The 21,024-nt window shown below is 33.4% G+C and overlaps 1 protein-coding gene across 4 annotated transcripts in view; it reads right to left on the minus strand.

Moving 5' to 3' along the window:
- VPS13C (vacuolar protein sorting 13 homolog C) overlaps nt 1-21,024 on the minus strand; it is a 198,977-nt gene that overhangs the window by 1,613 nt on the left and 176,340 nt on the right. For 2 of the 4 annotated variants that reach the window (XM_017506167.2, XM_017506165.2), the window contains 10 exons: nt 19,921-20,034; nt 19,086-19,161; nt 17,488-17,651; nt 16,217-16,262; nt 13,786-13,909; nt 13,197-13,311; nt 7,825-7,913; nt 2,279-2,402; nt 820-903; nt 1-500 (listed from right to left, as the gene is read on the minus strand). The exon at nt 1-500 is cut by the window's left edge and continues 1,613 nt beyond it. In XM_017506167.2, the coding sequence (XP_017361656.1) occupies nt 399-500; nt 820-903; nt 2,279-2,402; nt 7,825-7,913; nt 13,197-13,311; nt 13,786-13,909; nt 16,217-16,262; nt 17,488-17,651; nt 19,086-19,161; nt 19,921-20,034 (1,038 nt within the window). In that variant the 3' untranslated portion in view covers nt 1-398. Of the gene's footprint in view, nt 501-819; nt 904-2,278; nt 2,403-7,824; nt 7,914-11,009; nt 12,485-13,196; nt 13,312-13,785; nt 13,910-16,216; nt 16,263-17,487; nt 17,652-19,085; nt 19,162-19,920; nt 20,035-21,024 lie in introns of those variants that run through there. The other 2 variants (XM_017506169.2, XM_017506168.2) reach the window with 1 other exon arrangement.

Raw genomic sequence — 21,024 nt, forward strand, 5'->3', positions numbered from 1 at the left:
AAAAAAAAAAAAACAAAACAAAAAAAACCTTTCAAAGAACACTAGTCATTCTAAACTCCTTTCCTATTCTTCAGTAAGGCTTAAATTAAATATAAGCCTATTGACCTTTGCATCACAATTTTAATATTAATGAAAATTTCATTCTAAGTTTGAAGCAATGTTTCTTCAAGGGTCTGGCCCATTTGGGCGACAGTGCTCAAGTGGACTGTTATCACATACATGGTCACAAAGTTAGAGTAAAAACTAAAAGGGGAAAAAAGTAGAAAACCCAATATTAGTTATTATAGAAAAATAAAACTAAAAGATGGCTTGAAAATTGTCTTTAGCAAGATAAAGCAGATTTATAAACCAGACCAGTGAGTGTTTTTTCTCCCTGTTGGAGCCCCTGGGATCTGTGATTAAGATGGCATTTGGGGTTTGAGAAGTCTCACTGATGACTGCTTCACCAGTTTTTGCTGCTGTCTCGTTGACTGTGCATCCTCAATGGCATTATATGCTCTCTGTAAAGTAAAATACTTATTATGAATTGTAAAGACAAGTATAGGCTCATTTGGTTGAAGGGAAAGCTAAGAAAGCAAGAGCTGAAGCTCTCCAAACAGGTCTAATAGCTAAGGACCAAGGATACAGTCCACAGGTGTCAAATAAAAATAAGACTCTTGCACCTGACTGATCCACAGCTTATCATTTTAAGTTTATATATCCATCCAAAGTTCTAATTGGGAGGCCTTGGGGAGAAATAATGGTTTTCATTATAACAGGCTTTTAAAAAAGTATTTCAGCTAAAAAAAAAAAAAAAAAAAGAGGGGTACTCTTGTTCACCTCCGCTGTGGCGGTGTCCTTCAGGTAAACTTTTCGAACACAGCCTTGACTGGCACTGTCTTTTTTGTGGAAGAGACCCTGTTCCTGTTTCAAAAGAAACAATGACAGAAAGGAAATTATTCTGAGGAAGAAAAAAAAAATCACAACTTTTAATTGTATACTTAAATGTGAACTCTATTTTATAACAAATAGACCAACCAAATACACACATTCAAGTAAGACATGAAATAAATCATCTTGGTACAAAGACAGTATTTCCATATGTGAGTTGTTAGAATTTATAAAACTGGATGAGCATACATCTATCTGTATAAAATAATGGCTTTCTGCAGGCTATGATAAATAGCCTACAGAAACACCACTTGGTAACACATCACATCTGACAAATCAAAAAAACCCTTCCTTCATTTCTTTGGCTGATAAAATTTTTGTATAATGTAAAATACATTGAGTCAATTCTCACCATTGATATGAAAGAAAAGTGATAACTGAGGAAACTGTAAAATATATGCACAGTGACATAGTCTTCCCGGTTTGAAAACTGTATTTCATACACCAAGCCACTCCTTAAGTTTTGACATTCTACAATGTGGTAATGCTAGGGTAACATGGTGTTTCCTTTTATTTGTAAATTTCCACGAAAAGATAAGTAAACATAAATTAAAGGGTAACAGTACTCACATCTCTAGCTATTAAATTTCACAGTAAATGTTTTTCTAGCTACTGAATTTCACAGTAAACATTTTTCAGATAGTTTTGCTAATAGAAACGACATTATTGTTTAGAGAAAACAAATACACTAGAGAAATTACCGTGTTTAGAATAACAATTTACAGTTTTTAAAGGCATGAAAATTATAATATATATAATGTAGCAAACATATTTCAAAGAAAGTTAAGTACTTGAGTCTGTAAACTACGCAAAAGATAATCACTTTTACAAATTACTATGTAATTAAAAGTGCTTCCTTATAAAATGATGGCACAAAAGACAAAAAAAGTATTATTACATACTTAAATTGTATTGGCATTCCATAAATGTCAAATATTATATAACATGAGAATTTTGGATACATTTATTTTTATCAAATCACTTAATAATCTTCTTAAAACCTAAAAAAGAGGAATCTTTCCAGAAATGTCTAAGATAATAGTATCATGGGTATCCATATGAAATTAAAAAAAAAACAACTCTATTTACTAATGCTTATTTCTACCAAAAAGAAAATATCAGCATATCAGAATCTTAATTATCTGGGTGGGTAAACTGATACTTCACTCTATGCAATCAAGACTGCCAGAAAATAAATTACAGTTACAAATAAATTGATTATATCTTTCTTTACGTCTCAGCATATAGTAGTAATGACACTAATTCTTCAAACATTTGGTGCAGTTAACTGTAAAACAGTCTGAAAGCAATGAATTCTTAGCTCTAAAGGTGTGACATGTTTTCTTACCTTAACTGAAATTTTTAGCATATTTTCACTGACACTAGGAGGAAATACAAAATCTTCAAATGGACACTGCCAGTCTACAGACACAAGGCCCAGGATTTCAACTTCCTTTATACACAACACTCGCCTATTTTGCAAAAGAAAACAAAAACTTACAGGTCATGATGAAGACAATTTATTCTCACCAATAATTCACTCTGCTGGATGGCAGAGGTAGCACTTGCTCAGTAAAGTAACAAAGTAGACTTTCAAAAATTCCCCTTCTGTCAATCTTACAGAATTCAGAAAAATGTAACTTTTTTTTTTTTTTTTTTTTTTTGGTTAACCGACCAAAAAGCTGATAGGGAAATCATCTTTGAAACACATAAGAAACAGGCTGTACTTTCATCAGGGGAGCAGTAAAGGCAGAAGCCCCTGAAAATGTTTTACTTGGAAAATTATTAATTGCTCTTTACTGTCAGCCATTTATGCCTTCCAGTCAAGAATGAATGTGCAGGAAATGTCATAAACCTTAAATGTCAGCAAAGATTCACTTTAGGCCTACTAATAAAGATCAGATTTGAACACTTTAATGCTAATATACTTTATCACAGAGTATATTCAATAGCAATACAAAAATAAAAGAACCCTTAAAGGGCATCCACATTGATTTCTCAGTGTGTGATTCATTTTGATTACTGATACACCTATACTTGAAATTAAGCTTCTATTACAAAAAGCAAAATTACAAAAGAAGAGAACTATTAATTCAACAAATATTTAGGGTGCCAGAGAAACAAAGAAGATAGTCTCTGCTTGACAGGTGCTCATTGGCTAGAGGAGAAATAAACATGTAAATAAATGCTACAGCACAATTAGACAAGTGCTATAAGAGTGTGCAGATTGAGTCTTTTGGAGCAAGCAAGAGAGAGAGAGAGGAACAAGACTGTATTGGTAAAGCAGGTGACATAGGAGTTGATTCTTGAAAGGAAGGAATTCTCTATGTAAGTAAGGAAATGACACTCCAGACATAAAGAGGAACACACCGACATATAAAGGGATACAAAAAAGGAAACACTTATTTGAGGAATGTGGAGGTCTGTGGCTGGAGTACTGGATAGATACCATGGTGAAGTAGTAAGAAAATGAGCTTAGCACCAGACCTTGGGGGGCTTTCTTCTTTTTCTTTTAAAAAATTTTTGCTTTTAATAAAACAGGAAATAACATGATAATGTTGTTTCCCTTTTAATGAAAAAGAGATGGCATAATGTTTATTATTTTAGAGTCATGGTTCTGTTAGTAACAGAGGGAGGTGGCAAAGAGACTGGCAATAGATATTCAAGGTAGGAAGTTACCGCAATAGTCCAGTCAGGAGACAATGAAAGCCTCAAGTATGGCAGTGGCCTGAGAAGGGGGAAGAAAGGGCTAGATTCCACATGTTTAGAAGGTAGACATGAATGAACATGGTGACCAATGCAGTGTGGGGAACTGAAATAGACCCCTGGCACTGTATTTCTCAGCAGAAGTGTTATTAAATTTTGGACTTGTTTGGGATTGTGTTGTGCACTGGGCAAAGTTCAACATCTCTAACCCCAGCCTAGTAAGTGGCAGTAGCATCCTCTAATCACTGTGACAGTCTCCAACAGCAACATTCATTTCCAAACAGTCTCCACTGCCCACACTCCTGGCCCCAATTGATAATAAGCTGACAGAGCTAAGAGATAAAATGGCTGTGACAAATGCTTGTGCCAAACACAATTCACTACTTCAAATATCTTTCAATTCGTCTCTTTACCATCCCAGTAATAACACTGCTCTCCTACCACCTAAAATGTCTCCTTTACTCTCTTCCTCTTGCACCATATTTACCAGGATTCAAATCTTGGTGATCTTCTACTCACACACTCTCTCAGAATGGTCTCAGAAAGATCTCAACTCCGGATTTTTATCCAAACTATCTATCTATCTATCTATCTATCTATCTATCTATCTATCTATCTATCTATCTACCTACCTACCTACCTACATACCTACCTATCTTGTCTATCTAGGTATTTATCTACCTCTCCCTCCCTCCCTCCCTCCCTATCTATCTATCTACCTACCTACCTACCTATCTATCTATCTAGGTATCTATCTACCTCTCTCCCTATCATGTATTCCCTTCTCATCTATATCCACTCAGTCACCAGGCCTCATCTCGTAAGTTGAATCCTCATTCTTCAGACCCTCCCACTTCCTATCATGATAGCTGCCACAGTCTTTATGGTGGACAGAATTCTAAGACCGCCCCCAAGATTCCCAAACCCTACTATATATCTCAGCATAGTCCCCTAGACTTTTAATATGATGGATGTCATTTCCAAGATTAGGTTTTGTTATAAGGCACAGGGGACTTTAAGCAAAAATAGTATATGCAGGTGGGCCTGACCTAAGTTCATGGACTCTAAATCTGGGTAAGATACGAAGAATTTAGAGATTCAAAGCACCCTTGCTGGCCTGGAATAAAGGTGGTTTCTAGGAGCTGAGAGCAGCCCACTGGCTGACAGAGGTCAACAATACAGGGATCTTAGAATTCTGTCAACAACAGCAAATGAGCTTTGAAGTGGATTTTGTGGTAATTTGTTGTGCCGCAATAGAAAACTTATACAATCTTTAACTGGTCTCCTTGCCTCTGGACTGATTCTCTTCCAGTATAGCATCCAAACTGGCAAAGATCTTTTAAAACTACAAGGCTCATTGTATTATTCTCTGTTTACAAGATTTCCATGGGGTAGAAAAGAAGAGAGGTTATTCATGTGTGTACTATGCCTCTGTGTGAGCAGCTACAAGAGACATCAAAACAAAAACAAAACAAAAAAAAAACCAGATGTCCAGGTGTGATGGCTCATGCCTGTAATCCCAGCACTTTGGGTGGCCAAGGCAGGAGGATTGCTTGAGCCCAGGAGTTCAAGACTAGCCTGGGCAACACAGCGAGACTCCATCTCTACTAAAAATACAAAAAATTAGCTGCGGCCTGCCTGTGGTACCAACTACATGAGAGGCTGGAGTGGGAGAATCACCTGAGCCCAGCAAACTGGAGAATGAAGTGAACCATGATCAAGCCTCTGCACTACAGACTGGAAAATGAAAGTGAGACCCTGTTTCAAAAAAATACAGTAACAGACTATACCTTAAGCAAAAAACAGTGATTCTCTATCACATTAATAATAAAATCTAAACCTTTAAAATCTTATGAGCTACTACCTATGACTCATCTCCCAACACTAACATCTTACCATCCAGCCATTCCACGCTGATCTTACTGGTCAAACTGCCATACTGCTGTATGCCTCCCCCTGCCTCTTGTTTACCTATGTAAAAGCTATACACTCAAGACTCAGCTCAAGCTCCCTCATCTATAAAAGCCTTCTTGATACTTTTCCCATGACACTGTGGTCCCCATCTTACTGTATCAAGAGTTCTTCCTATGTCTTCAGTCTCTGTCAATAGAAAATGTACACAGTCTCTAACTGGTCTCCTTGCCTCTGAACTGATTCTCTTCCAGTATTGCAGCTAACCACAAAGGATCTTTTAAAACTACAAGCCTCATCATATTACTCCCTGTTTACAAGCCTTCCATAGGGTAGAACAAAAGAGAGATGATTCATGTGTGTACTATGTGCATATGCCTCTGTGTAAGAAGCTGTGAGTGGTATCAAACAAAAAAAATAAGAGACAGCTGGGTGCGATGGCTCATGCCTATAGTCCCAGCACTTCGGGAGGCCAAGGCGGGAGGACTGCCTTGGCTTTTCTTTGCTTTTCTTAGCACTATCATACTGTGACATCATTAATAATTTGTAGCCCCCAGCCTTTAAAACAGGGAAGGGACAGAGATGTAACTTTCATCTCTGTGTCCCTGTATTTGTCACATGTTGATGCTTTTTTTTAAAAGTCTGCTCAATAATCAATTTCTCAATAAGGATTACTAAAATAAACTATAGCAGAGTTAGTACCAACTAGTAAAGCTATAGCCTAAGAAATTTAGGTCATGAGAGCTTGCATTTTGTTTTTAAAACCTCATAAGAAAAAAAGTTGGGGGACTAAGTTTTCGGTGAATTTCAAAATAAAAAGTGCTATATACTGAGAAACTTAATGTAATTATTAACATGTCAATAATACATTTGATAAACAGGGTTAATATCATTAATTTCCAAAATGTTCTTTAAGTTCAGTAAGAAGGCTAACATACCAATGAAAAATGAGCAAAGAATATGAACAAGTAATTCAAGAAGTAGCAAATATAAATGGATGATGATATATTAAAAGGTTCATGCTCAACAGTAATCAAAGAAACACTAATTAAAACAAAAAATTATTTTCTACCCATCAAGCCAGCAAAAGATATAAGTTTAAATGATAAAACCTAGTCTTAGCAAAACACAGGAGAAAGAAGGCTTTCGTGTATTGTTGAGTGGTCTCTAAAAAACTGATTCAACCTTTCTGAAAAATGACTTGGCAATACACAGAAAAGACCTCAAAAGTCTTCGTAACTTTTAAATTAGTAATCCCACTTTTAAAAATGTATTCCAATAAAATAATAGAAAAAGGATCGGGTTACAAATATGTAACAGTAAGAAATCAGGGAATATCTAAGACAAACATTGTTTTGGCTTAATCTATAGGAGACAATATGAAATTATGGACATAAAAAATAAGTGATTACTTGTCAAAGTCGTAAAATCTGCTTTTTAGATTGTTTTGTGAATATTTTTACCTCTTAACTAATGCGCAAATCAGATGACTGAAGAATCCTCCCTTACGTGAGGATTCTTACATGACTGGTTAACCTCTCTTATCCTGTCATTCAGCTTTCCTTTTCTTCTTCCCATCCAAATAAATTTAAACGCAGTCATGAGGAATCTAATGCAGATTTTGCCTACTCTAAGAACTTTGTCTTAATCTTATAAAACTCATCACTAAGAAAGTTCTGAAAATTATTAATCTATAATTCTCACTTTGGGATAAGTTTATTATCTAGGATAAATCTCAGGAAAATAAGCTTGGTAGTTTAGTCCAAGTTCCTGTATTTGGAAAAATTATCTACCACTTCCAAATGCTTAGTAAAAGCTGAGATAAACAGAAAGAAGTAATGCCATTCTTTAAAAGGGGCATGCTAATCACTCAAAATAAAACTTAGTAAAAGTGATTCATGAATTAATCCTCCATAACTGGTCTTGCAATTCATGAATAAGGGTATCACTATTATAGGTATAAAGCCTATTCTGGATTCTCTCAGCAGTTGTGTAATGTGAATAACTCCCTAAGCTACACTGTGTAACTTGGATAAGTCCCTAAGCTACAAAGATATCACAGCTTTAGCATCTTTAAAATGAGAAGGTTGGAACAGAAAATCTCAGAGGACATATTTAGATCTGTATTGTTGTGATTCTATGAAAATGAACATTTTGCCATTCACTTTGGAGAATTTTAAGTACAATTCTCCAAATCCTCTGCCAGTTTAGCCTTCAAAATTCTTGTGACCTATGCAACTAAGTAGTATTTGAAAAAATGTCACTTCAAGTCAATACCTATTTGTAACCATAAAGATTGTCTTCTTGCTTCCAGGAACAGCACAGTGGTATCGGTAAATCTCTCCTTCCAACTTTTTGATATGATTCTGAAAAGGAAACCAGGCTCTAGATTTGAGAAGTATATGCATGTAAGCAGTATTTACAATACTGCATATTAGCTAATTATTATACTGTCAGGAAAACATTTATTAGAAATAACAGCAGAATTCTATATATTGGTACATGAAGCTAGAAAAATATTCACAGCATGTTTGTAAGTTAACTTCCACTGTTGCCTTAAGAGAAAAATATGTATTAAATGCTTACCAAGTGGTCTTCTGGTAAAATACATTTTGTTCTGTAGTAACTTAGAAATATTAAAATATCTGCCAGCAATCATCACATTTTAATTAAGAAACATATAAACATATGCTAATATAAAATAACTACATTAACATTACAGGGGCTCTCAAATAGGAGTCCATGGTAGGACTTTGGGTGGATCTCTAATGCACCAAACATAAAATGGAAAATTTTTTGAAAATGTGGTTCTACAACTTTTTTCAGAGCACAGTTCATATTTTTTATCAGTTTTTTTTTTTCAGTCACAGAAGGGAGTCTGTGATCTCTCTCAAAGATTAAGAACCACTGCTTTAAATAGAGGTAGGAATATATAATTAATTATACACATAATAAAATTCCAAGATAATTAATGTTTAATGCTTTGAACATTTGATCTTATAGATTAAGCATGCATTGAGAAGTATATTTATGTATCAAATTATATTTCTTATTGTAAAGAAAATATGACAATATTAGTATGAACAAAGAATTTCTAAGATTTCAAAATAGCTGACATGATTTATTTCTAAAGACAAATGTAAGCATAAAGTAATTCAAATATAAGTAGTAGCACATTAAAACACATTTATGTTCCTTTTCAGCTATCTCAAAAGTATTGTGACTTGAATTAGTCAAATATTAAAAACAAGAGTTTTTTTAATAATGGATGCTAATAAAATATTACTGACATTATATATAACACACAGTTGAAAACAGATAATATATATGAAAATACAGAACATAAATATACTGAATAAATAAGACCTTGACACTCTATGACCAAGAATGTAACACCAACATTGTTAAAAGGATAACACAACCAATATAACCACAAGCAGAGAAACCACACTTGATATTATTTCAGTGCTTAAGTATACATTTTTTAAAGTTGCTTGGTACCTAGTCATTCCTTGACAATTGCAAAAAAGCCATGAATAAGGAAGAGGAATCCAAAAAGAACTGGGATCTAATCTTCAGAATGAGTCTCAGAGAAGAGTGCAGTTTCATAGTAATAGTCACTTGCTTCACAATTCACTTGTGCAAATTAGCTAAAGTCTTTTAACATTTATGCCTTAATTTCTTCAATGAGAAAATGGGAAATGAATTTAATAAGTTAATGCATTTATCTTCAGCTTGAAATTTAAATGTTAAAATATTTATATTTGAAATGCAAGCATAAGAAATACTACCCATTTTCTATCTTGTGTGCATTAGTTATCAGGCTATTGTGCTTCAAACCATTGAGAGCTTTTACAATATAATTTATCACCATAATACACTTTAGAAAACCTTGTTTTCAGCACTACTAAAAACCCATTACACTCTGGGATTCAGATTAAGATATTCAGTCACTAATGGCAGCAGAAGACCAAATTAGTTGATAAAATATTCATGTATCCTTCCCAAAAATGCAACTTGAGGAATTTAACAATACTTTGCAAAAGCCCTTTACCCCGTAATTCAATTTTTTCAAATAAATTCTAAGGAAATATCAAAAAGCAAACAAGATGTAAAAAAGCAAAATGTATAATGATGCTTATTACAGCATTATTACTGTTAGTAAAATGATAAACAAATTTAATGTCATGAATTAAGAGTTAAAAGCACAATGTAACGTTACCTAAATAGATGGCAATACAAGAATTAAAAATGCTAATGAAGCACTTCTAAGAACATGGAAAAATATAACTAAAACGAAAAAGCAAGGAATGTTGCTTTAAATGTTGTATGATCATAAGTATGTGAACCAAAATGAATATTAAATGACTATATATACATACAATGCATATATAGTCATATATTCAAGAATTAAAAATGTTAGTGAAGCATTTCTAAGAACATGGAAAAATACAACGAAAATGAAAAAGGAATGTTGCTTTAAATGGTGCATGATCATAGTAAGTATGTGAACAAAAATTAGTATTAAATGACTATATATGCATACATATAACATATGTGTAGTCATATATACAAGAATTAAAAATGTTAATGAATCACTTCTAAGAACATGGAAAAATATAACTAAAATGAAAAGGCAAGGAATGTTGCTTTAAATGTTGTATGATCGTAATAAGCATGTGAACGAAAAAGAGTATTAAATGACTATATATACATAATGTATGTATATATGTGTTTATGTGTATATATGTATATACATATATAAATATGAAGACTAGAGGATAAGTAGAATAGTACATCTCAGGAAAACATAATATATGATTTAGTAACTCTCAAAGCTGAGTATTAAAGAATACAGAGCACTACTCAGGAGAAAAAAGAAAATGAGTATCAAAAGATCCCCAAATAAAATATTTATAATTTGCCCATATTACAAAGGGCTAAAAAGATATAATTTTATACTCTAACACTCTTTAATATTTCCATGTTTTATTATACTTGGTCCCTCAAGGACAGAAGGCTTCTTTTGTATATCCAGTACAGTCAAAATAATCAATAATCAATAAATATTTTTACCCAACTGATGACAGCAAGACAGGCAAAGAATGAAATAGCCTAAATATCTCCATTTTCCATGCCCACACTTGACATCCATGGCAAAACCTATCAAGTTCTCTCATTAGTGTATAATCATTCTATTTCTTCCAGTAATTATAATAATGCATCAAAGCTTTAAAAGCTGTCTGATACCTTAAAACTAATGAATCAGACAAAATGATTATATGTTTAAATAAAATAATTAAAAGTTTCTTGAAGTGTTGTGCTTTCTGACATAGCGTTATAAAAAGATATCACAAGGAAAAGATTAATAATATAAAAAGCTAAACAAAAATTCAACATTTAAGAAAAAATCTTAAGTTACAGAAGTTCTCAAAAGTAAGTCTCATTAAAATAGCAATATATCCAGTAAAATTAAAAATCGTTACTTTTATTTTAGAATCTCAGGAGGGAAACTACTAGAAATGATTCAAGATAGCATCTTGAATCATTGTTACTTGTGGTTACTTGTGGTTGACTCTCCTAGAATACTGCATGCGGTGACATTTTTGCCATCGCTCAACTTCCTAGGCACAAGAAAGGTTTGTCAGCTACCATTAACATTTACATGTTTTGTTATACTTGATCCTTTAAGGACAGATGTCATTTCCTTTGTATATTCAGCACAGGCTGGTTTTTGAATGTCAGTCTATCTTCTTTAAAGTGCTTATTTTAAACATAAACTTCAACTTATTATTTTGATAACTGCAATCCTTAAAATACATAATCCAACTGAACAGTTATATGTTAATAGTCTCATTCTCTTCAAATATACAACATATTAAATCTACATCTTTACTGTGGCTTCATTTTTGAGGAGAAGCATAAAAGTTGCTAGATAAGATACTGTTAAACATTTCCATCATTTATTACAAAAAAAGAAATTGAAACATAATTTATGTTGAGAACTAACAGGGTACTAATTTCAAAAATAATGATTTATAATTATTTTTCTCTCATTAAGATAAATCTTCTCTAAGGATTTAAATGCAAAAGGTTGGTTTTTAAAAATAAAGACCTCTATATATTCAAGGGCTACACAGCAATTTGACTAATTACGTGTTCAACTTCTATCTACATTAATTAAAACTAGTAATTATGAAATAAGCGTAACCAACAAGGAGATTCAATTTCTGGAAAGCAGAAATGCTAAAGGCCGAAAATGTATATAACACAATTACAAAATGACTATCATTTATTAGCAACAGTACCAAGGGGTTAAATAGGAAAAAGAGGGATGAGAAAACATATTCTCAAAATTCATGGGCCAACTATTATTTGAGGTCTAAGGGCAGGATCAGAGCAACTGACACTTCAATTATTAAAGCAGATGCTCCAGTAAACAGTCCTCTAACTTCAGTAAATTTAGTCATTCATGAAACAGAAAGCTATGTAATTCCATCATCAGGACTCAGAAACATAAAGAACACATTCACTAAATTGGACATAAAATAGTCCTGTTTTTCAATTTTACCTGAAATGCACGTGAACACCATACAAAAAGATAAAATTTTTGAAATGATACTAACAGTTATCTGCTTCTGAGCTCAATAAAGTCTATTAAAGTCAATCTATTAAACAGAGAAGAGAGTTGATTCTCTGCATCCTTTAATATTTTGTGCTAATCTCTTATTTCTGGACTGTATTACCACAAGTTTTTATTTGTAGTTAAGCCACTACTATGAAAGTTCAGATGGAGTTGAGAGTTTTAAAGAAAATTTCATTAAAATTGACAATGGAATTCACACACAGTCAATCAATACCACAGTTTGTTTTGATTTTTAAGGATGAAATCAAGTAGTAGTTTAGGAAACATTTATTCCTGTATTTCCAGTTCTTGCTGTGTAGGCAGAAAAACAAAGAAAATAAAGTTAGAAGCATGCAGAAATATAGATAAAATGTAAACATATACAATAAAAACCAAAGGAAGAACAATTAAGAGGCATTTTATTTTAAAGTCAAGGTAGAAAAATATTAATAAATCTCTTTTGGGGGGAAGCCTGTCATGGGAAAACAGCAATATATATATTATCAAAACACAATAGTTAAAACTAAAAGCCTAAAAGCTCTTAAATTTTCTTTAAGATTTAGCAAGATCATAATTATACATAATATTTTATTCCTTCCCCCCCAAGTTATATTTACTGGAATAAATCTAGATTGACAAAGTAGTGCAAATAAATTAATTTGTTTGGGAGAAATGGAAGCAATGAAGTTCCAGTAATCTGGTACAAAGCAGGAAACCAAAATTAACAACGTTAATTAAACAAGTTATCACAGAAATAGTGATATAGCCTATAACTTAACATTATCGCTTCTGGGGGAAAAAAAAAAAAAAAAAAGCTTTACTCCTGTGTAAAAAAAAAAAAACCTATAATTTCAATTTAACACATGCTCAAATGAAAAACAAATAATCAAATTCTATTCTACAAACTATGTATAATACTTAAAGAAGTTCATGAATCAGGAACTTTAAGAACCACCCATGAAATCCTGGACCGAGAAATCATTAAAATTCCATTACACTCATGACCATGAAGAACAGAATTTACCTCAAGTAAATCAGACCCCTCAGATTCCTGTCTGTCATATGGACGAATGATACCATCTTCATGGATCAGGCGAGGGGGACGAAGACTAGATACTTCCTCAGTTGATTCTGCTGCCCTGAATAAGGCATCAGAGTAAGTCTAAGAAAATACACGACAGTCTTTCAAAGTAACGTGTGTGTTGATTAAATACATAAATATTTCATTAAAAATCAGTAATTTTAAATAACTTTCCCCAAATAATGCAAAAATATTAAAATGACTCCAAGTCCCCCAAGCTTTTCTAAAATAAAAAGAAATATCAAAGTAATAAAGCCAGGGCCTAGCTCATCTACTCTCTGTATCCTTGGTGTCTAGTACAGTGCTTGGCACACGGTAGGTGATAAACATTTGTTGAATAAAAGAGAAATTCAGAAAATATGTCTTTTCTTATTCCTTTCTGGTGGCACTGTATGTTTTAAAGAAACAAACATCACAGCTTTCAATTAGACTTTAAGATCCTTAAGAGCAGGCAAATTATCTAATCTATTTATGTGTTCCTTGTAATAATTAGCACACAGAGACATACCTTGCACATAGTACACTCAATTACCTCTGAATGCCTTGGAAGGTACTACTGGCCATATCTATGATTCCACCAGTTGGACGAGCCACAGCACCCACAAGCCCTTTTCCAATTCCTTTAAAGAATCCAGCAGCTCCTTCCTTTTTGGCACCTTCAGAAATTCAATGTCCAATGACAATAAATGAATAAAGATATTTTACAATGAGCAAGTTTGAATTCAACCAAAACTGGGGCCAGATACTGAACTGTTTTAACCAGGAAGTTACAAAAATTTAGCTTTCTAAAGAAGTTAAATGTAATCCTAATGTGATAAAATAGTGATTCTCAAAGTGTGTTAGAAACACACATTCTTGGGCCCCACCCTAGACCTACTGAATCAGAATCTCAGGGCGTTAATAAGCACTCCAGGTGGTGTTGACACACGCTCAAGTTTGGGAACTACTGATCTAGGAGTCACATCAGTACCGGTAACTTGCAGGTGTAAGAAGGGACCAAAAACATTCTCTTTTTTAATGCTGACCATCAGATTTTTCAAGAAGTATACTTTTAAAAAATATATAACAACTTTATTGAAATATGTAGTTCATATCCCATAAAATTTACCATTTAAAATGTACAAATTAAATTCTAGGATAAAGTGGCCTTTAGTATGTTCAGACTTGCACAACTATCATCACAATCCATTTTAGGAAATGTTAAACATTTTAAAAAGAAACCCCCTATCCGTTACAGTCATTCCTGATTTCCCCCAGTCTCTCCCCCACAAATTCTACCCAGTGTACCTCCATTTCTCCCTGCCCCTCCCCAACTCCAGACTAGGTAGCCACCTAGAGATACTTTCTATCCCTATGGATTTGCCTATTCTGGACATTTCAGACAAATGGAATTACGTAATATGTGGTATACTGCAACTGTTTATTTTCACCGAGCATCACGTTTTCAAGGTTTATCCATTTTGTAACATGTACCAGTACCTGATTCCTTTTCATGGCTGAATACTATTGCAAGGTATAGAAGTATCACCTTTTGTCTATTCATGCATCAGGTGATGGACATTCGGGTTGTTTCCATCTTTCAGTTATCTTGAATAACGGTGCTACGAACATTTGTGCACAGTTTTTGTTTGAACACCTGCTTTCAATTCTTCTGGGTGTAAACCTAGGAGTAGAATTGCTGGGACACATGGTGACTCTGTGTTTAACTTTTTGAAGCACTGACAGTTTTCCTCCAAAATAACTGCATTATTTTATAGTCCCACTACTGGTATATGAGGGCTCCAACTTCTCCACATCCTCCTAACATTTGATACTAGCCATCCCAGTAGGTATGAAATGGCACCTCATCATAGTTTTGACTTGCATTTCCCTACTGACTAATAATGTTTAGCATCCTTTTATGTGTCTATTGGCCATGTGTATATATTCTTTGGAGAAATGTCTATTCATATCTTTTGCTTGTTTAAAATTATGTTATTTGTCTTTTTCTTGATTTATAATAGTTCTTTATATGTTCTAGATAAGTCTTTTATCACATATATGATTTGCAAACATTTTCTTCCATTCTGTGGACTGTCTTCTCCCTTTCTTCATGGTTATCCTTTGAAGCACAAAAATTTTAAATTTCGATGAAGTCCAATTTATGTATCTTTTCTAGCAAGGTTTTGCTTAATCCAAAGTCATGAAGATTTACTCCTATATTTTCTTCTGAGTTTAATAGTTTTGCTCTTACATTTAGGTATTTAATCTATTGTGAACTCATTTTTATATATGATACAGGTAGGGGTCCAATTTCGTTCTTTTGCTCGTGGATATGAAGTTGTCCCAGCAAATCTGTTAAAGACAGTTCTTTCCTATTGAATTATCTTGACATTCTTGTCGAAGATAATCATAAGTAAGGATCTGTTTCTGAATTTTCAATTGTATCCCACTGTTTTACATGTCTATACTTTTGCCAGTACTACACTGTCTTAGTTACTGTAGCTTTACAGTAAGTTTTGGATTTGGGAAGTAGAAGTCCTCCAACTTTGTTCTTCTTTCTCAAGACTGTTTTGGCTATTTTAGATCCCTGGAACCGCCATTTAAATTTTGGACTTGGCTTGTCAATTTCTGCAAAGAAAACCAACTGGGATTTTGATAGGGATTGCATGGAAGAAGCAATGTGCTTTTTTAATGGGATAAAAACAACAGCAGCAAAATTGAGTCAATTGCTACTGAGGGCCCAAACAAATCTAGTTTATCTCTGGTCCTGCTAAAAATAACATTCAAAGTCTGAAGCATAATCTCCTACTTAACCTCTCTGCTTTCTGAGGAAAATATGTTCATTGAGCAACTTACGGCTATGAATATAAAATTCAGTCAGTAATTTTCTCAATCAAGTATCTAGCATCAGTAACATATATTATGTTTACCATGCATTAAATCTTCAGATTTTGTAAAGGAAGGTGATATTCTCAACTTACCTTCCACAGGTTTTGTTATTATTCCCGTCACTCCACCAACAACTCCCTGAAAGACAAATCAAACATATAGTCTAGACTGAATGGAAGGCGTTTAATTTTAAACCAACCACTAGAGGTCTCTACAGACATACTGGAAATAACAACAACGACAACAAAAAATTGAAGACTTGATAATGTGAACAACATACACATATATGTTAGCACTATGATTTTTCAAATATTATATCACAGCAAATTTTAATGAAATCACCTAGTAGGAGTAAAAGGTTATAAAAGAAACAGGAGTAAAGCAGATAAAAGGATTTTAAATCTGGCTATGATACCAATCAGCTATGTAACCATGGGCAGTTGAGGAAATCTGTAAGTCTCAGTTTCCACATCAGCAAAATGAGTGAGTCGAGCCAAATAATATTTATGATCTAATTATAGATTTTAATGAGATTACTCTGTAACTTAGTGGACGTATAGAAAACTGAAAATAAAGGGACCTCCCAAGGATACCTAATAACCTGGCAAATAAAGTGCCTTAGTGATTATAGTATCCAACATTACAAATTACTATCACAAACACAGCAGTCAGTTTCCTAAAATTATTTCCAAAATTGAAACATGAATATACTAATACATTCTTAATCACTGTGAAGTAATAGTAGTAAAACTACCTGTATATTCTAAAAATACACGGAAAGAGAACTGATGGATACATACTTAAACTGGAAACAGATGAGAGATGATTAATCTACCTTTACTTTTAATGTTTTATTTACTTATTAAAAGAATAATAACTTGTAAGTTCTTACAATTATTTATAAGAAGAATATTCATATATCATCTATATAATTAACAGTATTCATATATTATCTATATAATTTAAAAGTCTTAAAAAGTAATGAAAGGCAGTTCCTGGTTTACTAACAACTTTCACACATCCTTTCTAAGGAAACAGTCAATTGTTGATAACCTGTAGAGTTCCTTCTTCCTCTAGTTTCCATTGGTACCACGTATCTCTACTTCTCACTTCCTCACCTTCTCACCAGTTCTAACCAGTTATCATTACAGTTTTACAAAATCTGGCAATTCAAGGGATAGATCTGGTGGTGACAATGAGGAAGGGGAGCAAAAGGAAACTGGAAAGTCCATAATTTATCATTATTTCTATTCTAACAGGCCTAGACTCATAAGGAACAGTCTAAGTTTCATACAACCAGCTAGAATACATATATATATTTTTTTAAGTTGCAGATTTCTTAAAGATTCAACAGAGAACTTACTCGTAAAAAGCCCTTTCCTCCTCTGGCCAGGCTGTCTCCAAAATCTTTGGGCTGACGACTCAATTCTTCTCTTCTTTTTTGCTGATATTCCTTGTCCATTGTAATTGCTGCTAAACCTTTCCCAACAGAACCAGTGATTCGAGATACAACTCCTGCTGCACCACCTATCAAAGACAAGGAATTAATATCTAGAAGATACATGGAATTCAAACAACTTAACAACAAGAAAACAATGTGATTTAAAAATTGGCAAACAATCTGAGTATTTCTCAAAAGGAGACATACAAATGGCCAACAAATATATGAAAAAATGTTCAAGATCAATAGTCATCAGGAAAGTGCACATCAAAACCACGGTGAGATAGTATGTCACCCCAGTTAGAATGGCTACTACAGAAAAGACAAAAAATCACAAATGCTGTCAAAGAAGTGGAGAAAAGGGAATGCTTATACACTGAGAGTGGGAATATAACTTAATACAGCTATTATGGAAAATACTATGGAGGTTCGTGAAAAAACTAAAACGAGAATTAACCTATGATTCAGCAATCCAACTACTCGGTATATATCCAAAAGAAAGGAAATCAGTTTATCAAAGAGATGTCTGCACTCCCATGTTTACTGCATCACTATGGTCACAATAGCTAAGACACAGAATCAATCTAAGTGTCCACCAATGGAAGAATGGATAAAGAAAATGTGATATATATATACACAATGGAGTACTACTCAGACATTTTTAAAAAATGAAATCCTGTCATTGACAGCAACATGGATGAGCCTGGAGGACATTATGTTAAATGAATAAAGTCTGGCACAAAAAGACAAAAACTGCATGTTCTCATCCACATCTGAAAGCTAAAGAAGTTGAACTCATAGAATTGGAGAAGAGTAACTGTGGTTATTAAATGCTGAGATGGGTAGGGGGAGAAGAAGATAGGGAGAGACTGGTTAATGGACACAACATTACAACCAGATAGGAGAATAAGTTCAAGTGTGCTATAGCACTGTAGAGTGACTATAATAAACGACTTACTGTATGTTTTCAAATAGCTAGAAGGGAGGGTTTTGAATGTTCCCAACACAAAGAAATAATAAATTTTGAGGTAATAAATATACTAATTACCTGATTTGATCACTACACATTGTACACAGGTATCAAAATGTCCCTCTATACTCCATATATATGTACAATTATTAAGTTCATTTAAAAATAAAATTTAAAAATTTTTTAAGTCTCAGAGAAGTTACATTGTTTATATAAACAGCATTATCACAATACATAGCATGCAATTGCTTTAAACTAATAAGAGCATAAAATGCTGTGCCATACAAGAAATGCAGAAATTAACTTTTCCCATCTAACAAGAAAAGGAACAAAATTATTTAAAATACATGATTCAACACTACAAAGACATATTAAAAAACCAACAGGCCACTGTTAACTTATTTTCCATTTAAAAACAAGGAAACATGTCTTTTAAAAGAGATTACTAAGAAAGTGATTCCTCTTTTTATTCAATGAAAGCATTTGTTTTTCATATTTCATAACAGTATAATAAACAATATATACATAAACACAAATATGTAATACATACCTACTGTGTGTCCAAACAGACTTCTCACTCCAATAACTAACCCCTCTGCAAATTCTTCAGGGCCCTGAACAGCACCCTGGCCAAAAACAAAAAGCTATTGTTTAAAATTTAAATAAGTTTAAGACTTTTAATCTAATAGTTCAGGGTTTGCATGAAGAATTTTTATCTGTAAAAATCCATAAACATTGTGATGGATCAATTTACACCTTCTACCCCAAGTATGGATAATCTGCTGTGTTTGAAGACACGTCCGACTTACACAATCTCAGCAAACCCTTTAAGTCAAAAATTGGATAGGTATAAATCACTGGCTTCAATTACAATTTGAAGCTGGCCTCCCAGAACTAAGTTTCATGAGGTTGCTAAAACAAGCTGCAATAAGAGTAAGAGCCCACAAATTTTTTGCTGTCTTGTTCTCCCATTTATTTTCTCTGCTTTATTCTTCTAAAACCCTCATACACTGGGCTGGTAGGCCCTTTAAATGGAGGGGAATAGATTAGATAAAAGCTTGAAATGAAATAAACTTTGCTTTCAGTGCCCTATTAGTCCTTTCCACATGGTGGTACAGCCTTGAAAATCTTAATCTACTCAGCACTCTAAATATTCTTACAACTACATTAAATCCTGGCAAATGTGGGCAGTGTTCATTAAATTCTAAGCAACCATCCAATGTTATCTCATGTACCTTAAATAAAAATATTAAATTGACATACTTTTGTGATTTGAACATTATTCAATTCCCAGATACAATTACAATGCAAATTACTATTTGTCATTAATAAATAAAACATCCATTTTTCTATATCTATCCTTAAAATAAGTAAGAAGTCAATACCTGGAAGGGTTCATAGAATAAAGCTTCAACTCCTTCAGACAGACCTCTAATTAATCCAAATGGGTTTCCAAGTACATCTAACCCCAATACAAGGACATACATCTGTTTCAAGAACTGAAAAAGAAATTAAAGTAAGTCCTCACAACTGTTGTAAGACAGATCATAATGAAGAAGAAAAAAAGAGATTTACTGATAAAATTAAGTTTGTGTTAAAAAAAAGCTGTATGGAATACCGCCACCACATCCACTAATTGATCTTTGACTATGTGCCAGGCACTATGCTAATACTTTACACAGAGCTTTTAAATTAGACAGAACTAGGTTTAAGGCACTGGCTGACATGCAGCGGTCATGTGACCTTGTACAAGTCATTTAGTATCTAATGGCCTGTCTTCTAATCTATAAAATGGAAGGTTAGGTTGGGTGTGGTAGCTTATGCCTGTAATTCCAACACTGGGAGGCTGAGATGAAAGGATCACTTGAGGTCAGTAGTTCATGACCAGCCTGGGCAACATAGTGAGACCCCATCTCTATAAAAAATGAAAATGAAAATTTTTTTAAAAAGGGAAGTTACACTGTCCTTCCATGGGTGACTATGCATATTAAATGAATACATAATTTAGTAATTGTTAGTTGTTTTTACTACTACTTACCATCACTATGATTAATAAATTAGATGGAAAATAATAATGAAAACAAAAAATAAGGGAAACTGTATCCTCATTTTAACATGTAACAACCATAATGTCTGTATATGTCATAGGAGTCGGAATATTCCGGCAGTAGAAGGAAAGATGTCACCCTGCAGTTCCATGGTATAGCAGTTTTACCCAAGTGAAACTGCAGCAACTACTGTCTCTATATATACATACTTGAGCCACAGAGTAACTGAGGCAGAGGGAGGAAACAGGCTTCGAATTCTCTTTGAGATTCACTAGATTATGTTTAGGAACTATAAAGAAATCAAGTGTAATGACTACAAATTCACTATTCTTTCCCAAAGTGGTAAAAATACAATTGCAAAGGAAAAAAAGGAACAGGAAGAAAATTTTCAAAAGGTGTATAAAGAGAGGTAGAACTAAAGAAATGGGAATTAATGCCCAT

The sequence above is a fragment of the Cebus imitator genome, unplaced genomic scaffold (genome assembly GCF_001604975.1).
Source record: "Cebus imitator isolate Cc_AM_T3 unplaced genomic scaffold, Cebus_imitator-1.0 Scaffold350, whole genome shotgun sequence".
Classification (NCBI taxonomy): domain Eukaryota; kingdom Metazoa; phylum Chordata; class Mammalia; order Primates; family Cebidae; genus Cebus; species Cebus imitator.